At 43.8% G+C, this 13928-nt stretch overlaps 1 protein-coding gene across 1 annotated transcript in view; it reads left to right on the top strand.

Annotated features, from left to right (window-relative positions):
• Window positions 1–13928, top strand: part of LOC128446590 (copine-9-like) — a 211097-nt gene that overhangs the window by 30941 nt on the left and 166228 nt on the right. Inside the window, exon 2 of the mRNA XM_053429640.1 lies at window positions 4298–4338. Coding sequence (XP_053285615.1) covers window positions 4298–4338 — 41 coding nt within the window. The remainder of the gene's footprint in view (window positions 1–4297; window positions 4339–13928) is intronic.

Genomic DNA, 13928 nt, shown 5'->3' with positions numbered 1-13928 from the left:
AAGGCTACTTTACCAATTTTCATCTGTATAATTTTCAGTGCTTTTGAACACTTAATCAAGTGTCATTTCCCACCACTGTATTATCATGGATTACCTCCCCCGAGGAGGTCATGATTTGGTTGCTGGGTTAGTTGGTCAGCAGGATTATGCACAAACTACTTAGCAGTTTTCCAGGAAATGTGGTAGAAGGATGTGACAGGTGCAAAAAAAACAATTAAATTCGGGCACAGATTTCTTTAACATTGCAAGACAGAATTTGTTCTGTCATTTTCTACAATTTCCCAGGATCTTGATGAAAAAAAAAACTAGTCTAGTCAGGGGACTGATATCTTGTGTGCAACTCGGTGCAGATGGACTGAATTTAAGCCGACAGTTTGGTCTTGGCATAGGTACACGATCTATTGAGAGCCATTTCAGTTAAAAAATTTGAACAATTATATCAGAAAGTGGCTTCATGAATGCAAGCCGTTCCCTCAGTTTAACAAACCGTTCCCCCGGTTTAACAAACTGTGCCCTCAGTTTAACAAACCACTTGTCACATGTAAGCATATGTAGAATGATTATGATACTAAATAAATTAATAGGTTATGTTTTTCATCTTTATATCCAGTCTATGTTTTTACCTGAAACCTAGGGGTGTGATATATATATTATATGATAATGTCTTTATTGTTTTATAACGATGTGCGAACTCACGTTATCGACAGAAGCCCACTAAATCCAAAATGGTGGGGTTCCTGTTGTGTGTGTAATAAATCTGTTCAGGTCAAAAACACTCTTTTCTCTCTTCAGATCATATAAATATTTCAACTTTGATTCTAAGACAGCGAAGGAATCTAACACCACTGTCACTGTGACATTAAAGCAAAATGACAACAAATAATTTATTGCTTAAGGAATCCTTTGAAGTGTTATTTTATGTAAAGGCTTTATAAAAAGGAAAACAAGTAATTTCCTGTTCCCACCAGGGGGCGATTTGATTTGAAGGAATGATTTCTTTTTAGATGTCATCAGGCCGGTGCTCTTGTCTTATATGTATAGTTTGGACTCGATCAGACCAAATATGTCTGAGATACAGAACCTCATGTTTGATGGCGTGTAATCAAACTTTGATGCCACGGTCACACGGTGTGACGAAAATTGAAGTTCGAGGTAGTTTAGATCTCCATCTTGTTGTGATGTCACTCAACTCAATTTGAAGTTGATCTAATTAAAGCTCTACGACAAGTTCGTCAAAGTAAAAATGTGGAATAGGGCAGACCCAGGGGCTGCGTTACAGATGGCGCTGTTGAGCAATTTTGCCATGCCCATTTCTAAATACTCCAGACTACGTACATTTTCACCACTTTCTATCTTTCTGCTAACTTTGGTAGCGATTTGAGCATGTTGAAGCCCTCAAAAAGCCCCTTCTTTTGCCTGAAAAATAATAATAAGAAAAATCCTTAAAGTTTCAATAGGGCCTCCCACCGTCGGTGCTCGGGCCCTAACTATGACACTCCTAACTACTCTGATGTAACCAATGATATACAGTTGCCCACTACCAAACATTCCCTCCTTCACAACTAGTGGTCACTTCCGAGTCTGTTTGGTTCTTTCTTCAGATCCAGAATCCAAGTTGTTTATAGTCCAAATTCATAAATCCCAATTTGTCTCATGGGGACGAGATGCAACATCTTCTTACTCAGCAAGAGTAAGGGAAAAGTTACAACTTCCTTCTCATAACACTATGACTATGACTGTACAATTATTACTTTATACTGGTAATATTATGACTTTATCCTCAACATTACAGAATTTAGTTTTCTTCAACATGGTCTTAATACTCTTGTTATATTTCCCCATTTCAAGCAGTCCATATAAGAATCAGCTTCATCAGCTGGATGTCACTTTGTTATGATGATAATTTCATTATGATAATTTCCCCCCCACAGGTTAAATTTACACATATTATCTTGAATCCTTGTTTTTCTCACAAATACTTTCACACAGACGATGAATATTGTGTGGATATTTTTTCTTGGCTCACACACGACATTAACAAATCAGTGCACTATAGGAATTCAGGCTCTTGAACAACTTTATCCAGGCAGATGGCAGACACACTACATCCCCTGCACGACTGTTCCAGTGACATCCTAAAACATGTCTGGAACCAGGGCAGTGGTAGAGCTTCTGTATCTTGTGAAATCTCTTTCTTAACCTCCTAGTCGAGGGCAGTATCTTTATCACAGGATAATGTTGAATCTCTTAGTGATAATGTTCTGAATCTGGTAGCAAATTTATTTATTGTTGAACAAGTGTTTCAAACATGTCTTTAATTCACATCCCTGCTGCTATGAATATTTTAATGGTAAGTATTTGCATATGAGTGTTTCACATCTTCTTGTCATTCACTTGTCACCCTGCTGGTGTGTAAAGGCCTTTACAGATGATAATGTGATGGAAGATTGTCTGTATGAAGTATCCAACTTGGAGTCTGGTTCATCTAGCTGGTTTTTGTAACTGTGCCCATTATCTTTCCCCAACCTTTACTAAAAAACACCATGATGAAAATTAATGTTGCCAATTATTTATATACAGGGACTCTTCACAGGGTATCATGTTAGAGCATATATATTAACCAAAGAGACAGTGTAAGATGTGAAGACTTTAGCTGCAGGATCTGTTCAGAGATTATTTCTATTAACATGCACAGCTCTGTGCATGTTCCTTGTTACTTTCTTGCTTCAGGGCCTTGGGTTTCCTGTGTCAATTACTACAAAAATGTGCCCTACAATAAATGTAAAGTTAACTTAACCTTGTCAGGGTGATGTCATGGATCTATCATTAGTGATGCAATAATTCCCAGACAAAGTGTCTGACCTGGGGCTTTTAGGGTCTCTGGTTGTTGTTGCCATTGCCTAATTGCAAATGTATCTTTTGCTTGGAGGAGCAATTCATTCACCTTATGTAATTTACAAATACTCAAATCAAAGCTGAAAGTCAGCACTTCAATCTCAGTAAATCTATCTGGAATACATTCTATATAAATGATGAAATCCAGAAGGATAATAGTGGAGGTTATAACTGTTCATTGTGATTCAGTTAATATGTACTGAATATATTGGTGGACAGTTTTATTTACTGCAGAGGTTCCACATGATACCAAGACAATGGATTGGAACTGTGACATGTGGTCACCCCAGAGATAGTGTTCACGTATGTGTGATTCTATGAAGTGAAATGTGCCAACATGAAGCAACATGAAGCAGCAGACCCTGAGGTCTCATGTGCTGTTCTTCACTTAATTCTACTTACTAATTACAAATGCACTATGAACTGGTCAGATTTACTTTCTCACCTCTGTGTGGGCAGTCCTTAGCTCAGTGAGATATACACTGACAAACACAGAAAGCACATTTTGATCTACTGCCATACCAAGGTGTTGCCAGGCAGGCGCGTCTTTTATTGATCATTTTGGGAACATCCCCTTCTTAACATCGGTTGGTGAATCAATTACCTTCCCCTCTTTGGCCTTTGCTCGGATACATTTGCAAAGTCCAGGTAAATTTCCCACTGTTGGAGAAAATTACTCTCTTCCAAATTTCCTCCTCAGTGCTGGCTTCATCCATTTCAAATCTGTACCTGAAAACACTACTAACTTTCAAAGCTGGAATAAGACTCATAAATCTGCTCTTTGTTTTTCTATGAGAACCAAGTCATCGCGTTACACAGGTCAAGTGTTCATGCCAGTGTCTTTATTCAAATCTTCAATCCTCTCGCTCCTCCCGAAAGTGTTGGTTTACTTATCTGGAGCTTCATATCTCTGGTCCTGATTGTAACTTCAAAGATACTTTACATTGTAATTCTAACAGGATACAAAAATATGCACACTGTCAGACGCCACAATGTTCAAAAGAGCTGCTTCACCATTATCTGCAGTTTGTATTATTGTTTTCCAACAGCAACCAGCTCATCTATGTCCTTTGTAGATAGTATAAACAGCACACTGAACAATGTGTTGTTTTGGATTAGATACTATACTTTTCTTATGTAAACACATCCATACTTCTTTGGGTATGTCAATGACTTCGTATGGCATCAGTGCTGCAGACAAGCTCTAGTATTGAAGTCAGTTGATAACACAATCACACCAAATGCTGACTGGTGACAATCCAGCTTTATTGCAATAACTTTAAAGTTTCTGAAGCTGTTTATCAAATAATATTCTATTCAAAATCATATAAGCTTCAGCCTCATAGACAAAACAACTAGCTCTAACAATCTGTTTCTCTCTCTCTCTCTCCTTGTGTTGCAGAAACCTGTTAGACATGGACACCTTCTCGAAGTCAGACCCGGGTAACTGCTGCCACCGTCACATTCCTTCTTTTTCATCCATTCATCAAATTCAACATTCACGTCTGTGAGTGTCACCTCCCCGATACCTTTCATTCCACACAACACTCCACTCCGACTGAATGTGTTTCATGCATGTGTAATTAAATCAGGGCTTATGCAGCTTATCAGTGCGTGTCAAGCACAAGTGAGTTTAACACAGCGAGTATCTCTCAGAGTGTTAATGGAATCAGTACTGCAGAGCAGAGAATGAAAAGCTGTAAAAGACTTTCAATCAAGTTTGTTCCTAATTAGGGCAAATTCTCACTGGAGCCTGATTGATCACTTAATGATTGGAGAGACTCACACAGACATGCACATTTTGTGTGAAATACAGTAACCTTTAGCAACAGCAGTATGCCGTGATTCACTCTTGGCAGGGGGAGGGGTGTGTGATTCAGATTTCAGCTTAACTGGTGAGAAAGGGAGAGGCGGAGATCCACATCTCGCTCTGCTGTAATAAATACAATAGGTCTCTGGGTAATCAGAATTGACACTGGTTATCATTTTATTATCATCATCATCCCTCTCATCCTTGCATGCATTACAAGTGGGTGACTTAATATCTTAATGTGCATTTATGTTTGCTATGTCTTTGGAGCACACCAATCTGTTTAATATGTGTAACATTTATTTTAATTGAAATACTTTGCATAATATATTTTTCCTTACTAATGTTTTTTCTTAAAACCTGGCTGCTCCTCGCTAATCAATGAATCATGTAGAATTTCAATCAGATAGTTTGTTATTTGATGTTCAGTTTGATGAGGGTGATGCTAAAAATTGAAAACTAAATAATAATGCAGAGGATTCAAATGAACTAAATGCTGTTTTTATTCAAAATGTGTTAGACCATGTGTTGTAGCTTGGAGTAGTAAAACAACATCTGCTGCTTGTGTTCACTTTGATCATATCAGACATTTGAGCCTATTCTCTCAAGATAAACCCAGACAGTATTAAGGAAACAGCACATTTTCTAGTCTAACCCCTACACCAGATGAGAACACCTGTAACCATGGTAGCAGAACACAACAGATGTGTCAACGGAATATTTACAAGACAAAAATCCATGACAAAAATGATACTTCAATACTGACTGACAGAAAACTGATGCAGATTCAGCACTACCATGGTAAACAGCAATGCTCTTATGATTTCTTACTATAAACCAAGCGATCTTTGTTTGACGTCACATCTGACAAGCCTTCATATTTCTGACAGCTGAGACACGTTGTGTTAATGTGAACCTATTACTCTCATAGACTCATGATCAATTCTAACAAGTGTGTCTGCGTGATAGAAGCTGAACAATCTAAAACCACTCCATAAATCTCTATCTGTGTCATGGATTTAAAGTTAGAGAACTAATTCCTGATCTTATTAACAATCAGTAATAATCATAAAGCTCCAAAAGCTTCAGGTAAACGTTATGATTCAGTTAAATGTCACTTAACATGCAAGAAGGTAAATGTCAACAGGGATAACCTGTTTTGAACATTTATCTCAATTATCACATCTTGGAGTTGTAAAGATTTAAACCCAGTGACAGGCAGGCACTATCTGTGAGGAGGAAGGACACATTATATTGTGCTGGTAAAAAATAATCAGGATTACAGTTTAACTTAATGGAAATATAGATTGTAAATTTGGACAGAATAAGCTTCTGGATTTACATATTGTTAGGAAGAGACACACAGACACAATCTCTGCCCACACTATCAGTCAGGAGACCAGGGGTCCTCAGTGACACATCACCACAGATTAGTCTTTTTTCCTGAGCTGGGTGGAGGTGGAGAGCCATGGTTGAGTGTAATGATTGTTTCAGATGGGTCTTGAACTTCAAAGCTTTTCTCCCCACCGTAGGAAAAAGGGAAGCTTGACTCGCTGTGGCTACAGTGCCCCCTCTTTCATGTCCACGGTTAGAGCCTTCAACTGGACCCCAGCATCCGGCCAATACAGGAACAGAGTCGATACCTGCTGATAATGTCACACAGCATAGATAGCTACTGATAAATGATTGAACCAGTTAGCCCGGCAGATCCATGCCTGTAAATAAGTGTCTCCGTTAAGGGCTGGAGTGAATAAATGGTAATAATTTGTATTGATTCTCTACACATCGATTGATTAGTTAGTGACTGGGGGTTAGAGGTCAAATACCTTCTGATTTGCTGCAAATAGACAACTCATTCATATCTTACTACTCAATTCACAGAAATGTCACTTGACCAAAATGGAAAAAATGTTATGTTAAAAATGGTCCCATTCATTAGAAAAAGGGGAACGATTTTATAAATACAGGAAACCCATTAGATGTCACATTGCAGCAGTCTAGAGGCCAGTATCTCTGCCTGTCACGCAGAAGACTGGTATTCGATTTCAAGAAGAGGAGTGTATCTGTGTTGTCTTTTTCACAGACAGCCTGAATGCTCGATAGGTCCTTAGCATGAACCTGGGTCGAAACAACATCCTGCGCTGATGCTTTTGTCAAACACAATGAGGTCAAAATTAGCTGACAGTCAGTCAGTCAGTTTAGTCAGCTAAAACACTTTTGGATTATTGAATCTCAACAGATTTTACTCAATCTATCATTTGATAGAAATTTGGTAATCATTGGCAGTTCAGTTATTGTACTGTAGGGGTTATCACATTTACTTAATATACAAAAGGTCCCCAGCTTGAAACTGGGCAGAATCAAAATCCTGCACTGAATTAACAGTTAAGATTATTCAGGTAGAACTGGCCTTGAACCCATGCTCAACTGATTAACGTTACATACTGAGGCCATCAAACCCCATTCCACTCTGTGCTGATAATCATCACATTTCATCTGCAGCAAAGTGAGAATAATGTTCAAACCTTCTGTACTTTCTTTAATATTTTTTCCAAATTGCTTTTAGGTAAATTGATAAAATTGCATAAAGTCTGAGATGTTCATCTAACATGCAACTATATATTTACCATGTAACTATTACTAAGAATGTTATATTTCATCTCATCATAGCTTTATGTCAAATGTTGTTGTATAGTCATCCCCCCCAACAAACAAATGTTTATTGGGTCATGGTGATATTGAATATGTGACCTCGCCCTTTAGAAATAGTCATTGAGTGAAGACCACAGTAGGCTTGGAGAACATATGTACTTAAAGATTCAATTAAAATGTACTTAAATGATTTAATTTATAATTACTTATCAAATGTACTAATTTGAAGTAGAATATTCGTACAAACAGTAGTACCTTTTGGAGTTTTACTTTGCAGACACATGATTGTAGGAGTTTCAGATGTTACGTCATCTATGCTACCTCTTGAGTAATTTTATTTAATTTCTGGGAAACTCACTTTTTCAAACAAACAGTTACATGTTCAAAGGGCTTCATTCCAACAGAACGGATGGTTTACAATCCTGAGACGTCATTCTTGTGACGATTCAGGTCGGGTGGAGGGACCCCAGAGCAGAGTCAAACACAGAGCACGAAGTTGGTGCTTTCAAGGCTGTTTATTTATTGTGGGACAAGGTAGAAAGACTGGGTGCTGATGGCTCCGGGAGTTCGTCAGCGGGGAGGAGAAGCAGGAGGGCAGGATGACGGGGTAGCTGATAGCTCCGGGAGATCGTCAGCGGGGAGGAAGAGCAGGTGAGCAGGATGAAAGGGTCCTGGAGGACAGGAGAACAAACACGGGGGTTACAAGATATACACATCAGGAGAAATAGACTGAGGGTCCGAGATCGAGTATCTACCAAGGTAGTGACAATGACGAACTGGCGATGAGTCGCTGCACAGACAGGGTAGATATAGCCAGAGGGTGATGAGTGCAGGTGTGCTCCTTGGTGAGCCTCCGCCAAGTCATCTAATGAGATGAGCTGCACCTGAGGGAAAAGGAGAGAAGAGAGGAGGAGGGGCACTGGAGGCATAGCAAACTGCGACAGTACCCCCCCCCCCCCTGGTAGGACGCCTCCAAGCGTCCTACCAGGGGGGTCAGGATGGGCACGATAGAAGTCTCGAAGGAGGGTCGGGTCCAGGATGCGTTGTCGGGAGATTCAGACCTCTCCTCAGGACCGTATTCCTCCCAGTCTACCAAGTACTGGTACCCCCTGCCTCGTCGTCGGACATCCAGGATGCTGGAGACAGTGTATGCCGGATGGTCGTCGATGAGCCGGGTGGGCGGTGGGGGCTCGGCCGGAGGGCTCAATGGAGAGGTGGAGACAGGTTTGATGAGGGAGGTGTGAAAGGTCAGATGTATCTTATGTGACGGTCCTTGACAATTCTGGGACTCAGTTACAGAAAAGAAGCTCAGGAGACAGAAAGATAATGTATAAAAATCAAACTTTACTTTAAATGTCCATTCAGGGGTAAGGCAAAATCCAAAGTCATAAATCCAGGCAGAGTAAAAAAACAGGTAGTCAAAAACACGGAGGAAATAGCTGGAGAGCATGTACACACGACGGAGACAATGACAATCTGGTAGGGGGTTAGGGGAAACACAGGGTATAAATAGGGAGTGCTTAATGACAAACAAGGTACAGGTGTGTGGGGTAACCAACAGGAAGTAAAGCTAGACACAAGACACAAGAATCCGGACAACAAAATAAAACAGGAAGTGAATACAAACAAACAAACAGACTGAACAAATGTTACAGTACCTCCCCCTCAAGGGACGGCTCCAGACGTCCCCGGTTGGTCCGGGTGACGCCGGTGGAAATCTTGAATCAAAGTCTTAGCAAAAAAGTCCCTAAAAGGGACCCAGGACCTCTCCTCGGGCCCATAACCCTCCCAGTCCACGAGGTACTGAAGTCCACGACCCCTGCGGCGGACTGCAAGAAGACGCCTAACTGTGTATGTTGGCCCCCCATCAATGACGGGGTCATGGTCAAAAACAGGTATCCTCTTCCACTCATAGTGGAGGGAGCCAGCGGACTGGTCCTGACGGGTTTGACCTTGGACACATGTAAGGTCGGAGGAACCCTCATTGTCCTGGGGAGCTTGAGCTGCACCGCCACAGGGTTTACCACCTTTGTGATGGGGAACGGACCAACGAATCTGGGAGCTAACTTGCGGGACTCAAAGTGGAGAGGAAGGTCCCGGGTGGACAACCAGACTTTTTGGCCAACGTTGTAGTGCGGAGCTTGAGAACGGCCCTTTTCAGCCACCTGCTTGTATCGGCTGGAGGTGCGGAGGAGAGGCGCCCGTGCTCTTCTCCAAGTAAAATGGCATCGGCGCACCAAGGCCTGAGCAGATGGCACCGTAATCTCTTCCTCTAGCTCAGGAAACAGGGGTGGCTGATATCCATAAACACACTGGAAAGGGGAAAGTCCTGTGGATTTCTGCCCCCTCCAGTGCCTTTCTGACCCTATCAGTAATGCCCCATGTCACAGCTCCAATGACGCACGCTGATGGCAGGATGGTGGCATGGGTTCCGGGGGTGTCCTCCAGCTCAAATTGGCGGGACAGGGCATCAGCCTTGATGTTTCTGGAGCCAGGGCGATAGGACAGTGTAAAATCAAAGCGGTTAAAAAACAGTGCCCACCTGGCTTGACGAGAGTTTAGTCTTTTAGCAGTCCTTATATACTCCAGTTTCTTGTGGTCGGTCCACACCAAAAATGGCTGCTCAGCCCCCTCCAGCCAGTGCCTCCACTCCTCTAGAGCCAGCTTCACAGCCAGCAGCTCCCTGTTGCCCACATCATAGTTCCTCTCAGCAGGGGAAAGCTTCCTGGAAAAGAAAGCACAGGGGTGAACCTTGTTGTCCTTGGAACAGCTCTGGGAGAGGACTGCCCCCGCCCCCACCCCAGAAGTGTCGACCTCGACGATAAACTGCAGCTTCGGGTCTGGCAAGGTGAGGATGGGTGCAGAAGAGAACCGCTGCTTAAGAGACCGAAAGGCCTCTTCTGCCTGGAGACTCCATGAAAACCTGGTTCCTGGGGACGTGAGGGCATGGAGAGGGGCTGCAACAGAGCTGTAGTTCCTGATGAAACGTCTGTAGAAATGTTCAAAGCCCAAGAACCTCTGCAGCTGCTTCCTGTCATAACTCCACTGACCCTAGCAGGGTCCATCTGGATGCTGCCGGGTGCCACAATGAACCCCAGGAAGCTAACAGTTTGCTGATGGAATTCACCCTTTTCAGCCTTGGCAAAAAGCTGATTCTCCAGTAGCCGCTGAAGAACCCGTCGGACATGCTGCACATGCTCCTCCTCTGACTTGGAAAAAATCAAGATGTCATCCAGGTAAATAAAAACCAACTTATTTAACATGTCCCTCATAACATCATTGACCAACGCCTGAAAAACTGCCATTTGGTTAAACCAAATGGCATGACCAAATACTCATAGTGGCCGCTAGGGGTGTTAAAGGCCGTTTTCCTTTCGTCCCCCTCCCGAATGAGAACTAAATGATAAGCATTTCTTAAATCTAGCTTGGAAAAATAGTTTTAATAGTTCAAAAGCAGAGGAAATGAGTGGAAGAGGATACCTGTTTTTGACCATGACATTGTTCAGACCTCTGTAGTCGATGCCAGGACGCAGGGATTTGTCCTTCTTACTTACTTCTTACTTACTGAAAAAACGGAACCAGTGGGAGAGGATGAGGGGCGGATAATCCCAGTAGCCAGGGAGCATTGAATGCATTTGTTCATGGCCTCCATCTCAGGGGCAGACAAGGAGTAAAGACGACCCTTAGGAAGAGAGGCCCCCGGGAGGAGGTCGATGGTGCAGTCATAGGGCCGATGGGGGGGTAAGAAGGTAGCACGGGACTTGTTGAAAACCTACTTCAAATCCAGGTGGGACATCCGAGAGATCAGGAAAATCTGGGGAAGAGTCAGAGTTCTGGGGACAACAACTAGCAGAGGCAGACACAAGGCAGGATGAGAGGCAAAATTCACTCCATCCTAAAATCAACCCAGTTGACCAGTCAAAGTGAGGGTTGTGTCTCTTGAGCCTAGGGCAGGCCCAAAACAAGCGGCACCTGAGGTGAGTCAATGAGCAAAAAGGATATAATCTCAGCGTGGTTACCTGAGATTGTGAGGCTCAAAGCTGAAGTACGGTGAGTAACATGACACAACAGGCGGCCATCCAGGGCGTTGGCCTCCTGGGGAACAGGGAGTGGTTCTGGGATCAGCTTGAGCTGCTTAGCTTGAGCTGCTTAGCTAGCTCCCGTTCCAGACGTTCCTCAGAAGAGAGGGGAGTGCGCCCAAGTTTCATGGGCTCCTCCTGACCACAGGGAGACACTGTGGCGCTGTCCGCTGGCCTCACTGGAACAGAAGAAGGAGCAGGGATACGGAATGGCGAAGGCTGCCCCCATCGGGCTGGCGGTCTATCGTTGCATCAAGCCTTCTCCATCCTCCTCTCATGGAGTCGATTATCAATCTTAATAGCCAGAGTAACCAGAGAATCAAAGTTGGATGGCAGATCGAGTGGGGCCAGGTGGTCTTTAATGTCCTCAGATAGACTGTGCAGGAAAGTGTCACACAAAGAATTCTCTCCCCACTCGCTCTCCGACGCCAGGGTGCGGAAGCCTATAGCATGATCGGCGACTCGATTGCCTCCCTGTCGCAGGTCCAACAGTCCCCGAGCCGCCTCGCTGCCTGGTTTGCGATGATCGAAAACTTTGCTGAGGGCTTCGGCGAAGCTCCTCGCTGAGACACAGGTGATCGACTTCTTCTCCCACTCTGCGGTAGCCCACTCTCGGGCTCTTCCTGAAAGGTGAGTAATCATGAACGCCACCCGGGAGCTCTCAGAGGGGTAAGAGTGACGCCGGGTTCACACCGGACGCGGAAGCGACGCCGAAGCGTGGCGTAAGCGCTAATCCCTGGCGCGCCGGCACTTGGCTGGTCACACCGGACGCGGTAGCGACGCCGAAGTGACGCGCATTACTAATAATATCTCATACTTCTGCTGCTATCAGCCTGCAGTAAAAACGGCATTTAATCATTTTTTTCAAGCATATACTTACTTGTTGCTCCAACATTTACTGCAACAGCATCCCAACATGTGTCTTTTTTGGTGTTGTCTTTATACAACATATGCTGAGAATCAACTTCTCAAGTTACTTCTCCACTTCAATTATTAATTTAATGTCATCCATGTTGAAGAACTTCTCCGCTGTTTGCTCCTTTAAATGTCGGGTGTCGAGGGTAAATTACGTATTCTCCACTCAAGCCTATGTGGAGAATACGTAGCCCCCCCCCCCCCTCTCTCTTTTTATCTTTATCACTGCTTGTGTGGCTGTAGTGGATGGGCAGAGGGGGACATTTAATAATGTGGTTGGTAAAAGTGGTAAAATTAAAACTCCAAGACAACAGAACGTGAATACAAAGTAAGGGATGCATATTTGATCATTTATATCATATAAAATATGTCATCTATATCGTTTTAAATCATTTTTCAGTGTGTTTCCTGTTGCGATACGCTCGCGTCAAGCGGAAAAAATAGACTCGACGCCGAAACGATCGCTTCACGGATGTCGGGCTTCACGGATGTCGGGCAGAAACGCAGCGGAGGGCATTTTCCAAGTCCTGGTTTGCTCGCTCGGTCTGTCCGTTCGTCTGGGGGTTCTAACCGAGGACAAGCTGACCGATGCCCCCAGAGCCCGGCAAAATGCCTTCCAAACCTGTGAGGTGAACTTGGGTCCACGGTCGGAGACTATGTCCAGAGGCAGACCGTGCGACCGGAACACATGCTGGGTGAGGAGGTCAGCTGTCTCTAGCGCAGAGGGGAGTTTGGAGAGAGGGACAAAATGCACGCCCTTAGAGAAGCGATTCACAATGGTGAGTATTGTTGTGTTACCTGCTGATAGGTGGAGCCCTGTGACAAAATCCCCAGCGATGTGGGACCATGGACGGCTTGGGATGGGAAGTGGTCGGAGTAGTCCAGAGGAATGTTGGTGAGAGGCCTTTCCACGGGCGCAGACCGAGCAATCGGCGATGAAGGACTGGATATCTTGAGTAATGCCGGTCCACCAAAAGCGCCGGCGGATGAACTCCAGAGTTCGCTGGTTCCCAGGATGGCAGGCTAGCTTGGACGCATGTCCCCAAACCAGAGGTGTAAAGTGACGAATTACATTTACTCACGTTACTGTAATTGAGTAGTTTTTTTGTGTACTTTGTAATTTTTGAAATGGGTAATTTTACTTTTACTTAAGTAGATTTTGACTGAAGTATTGTACTTCGCTACATTGGAAATTACATCCGTTACTGAGTAAAAAAAAAAATTGTTCAGGGCCCAAGACAATTCTCACTGCAGTGGTAGATGCTGCATAGAGTGGATGACGTTCCCTCACGTGCACGTTCAACATATGAAAACTGATCGTAAAGTTCACTGTTCGCGAAAAATATGCGCGACATGCAGAACACTGCACAGGGAGCCACTGCAGAGCGGCTGAAGAGCCGTGGGTTGCCGACCCCTGGCTCCGGCGAAAGAGCGATTTGTTTATTGCTCCGCCGTTAAAGACATGCGGACGTCAACACATTTGTTCGGCTATAATATTAGTTCCGCCTCGCATTTTCCCCTCCTGGTCGCGCGCCCCACCTGTTATGCCTCCGCACCACACAGTTTGAGAATCACTG

Source organism: Pleuronectes platessa, chromosome 2 (assembly GCF_947347685.1).
Source record: "Pleuronectes platessa chromosome 2, fPlePla1.1, whole genome shotgun sequence".
Lineage (NCBI taxonomy): Eukaryota > Metazoa > Chordata > Actinopteri > Pleuronectiformes > Pleuronectidae > Pleuronectes > Pleuronectes platessa.
This window is presented reverse-complemented; position numbering and strand designations above follow the sequence as displayed.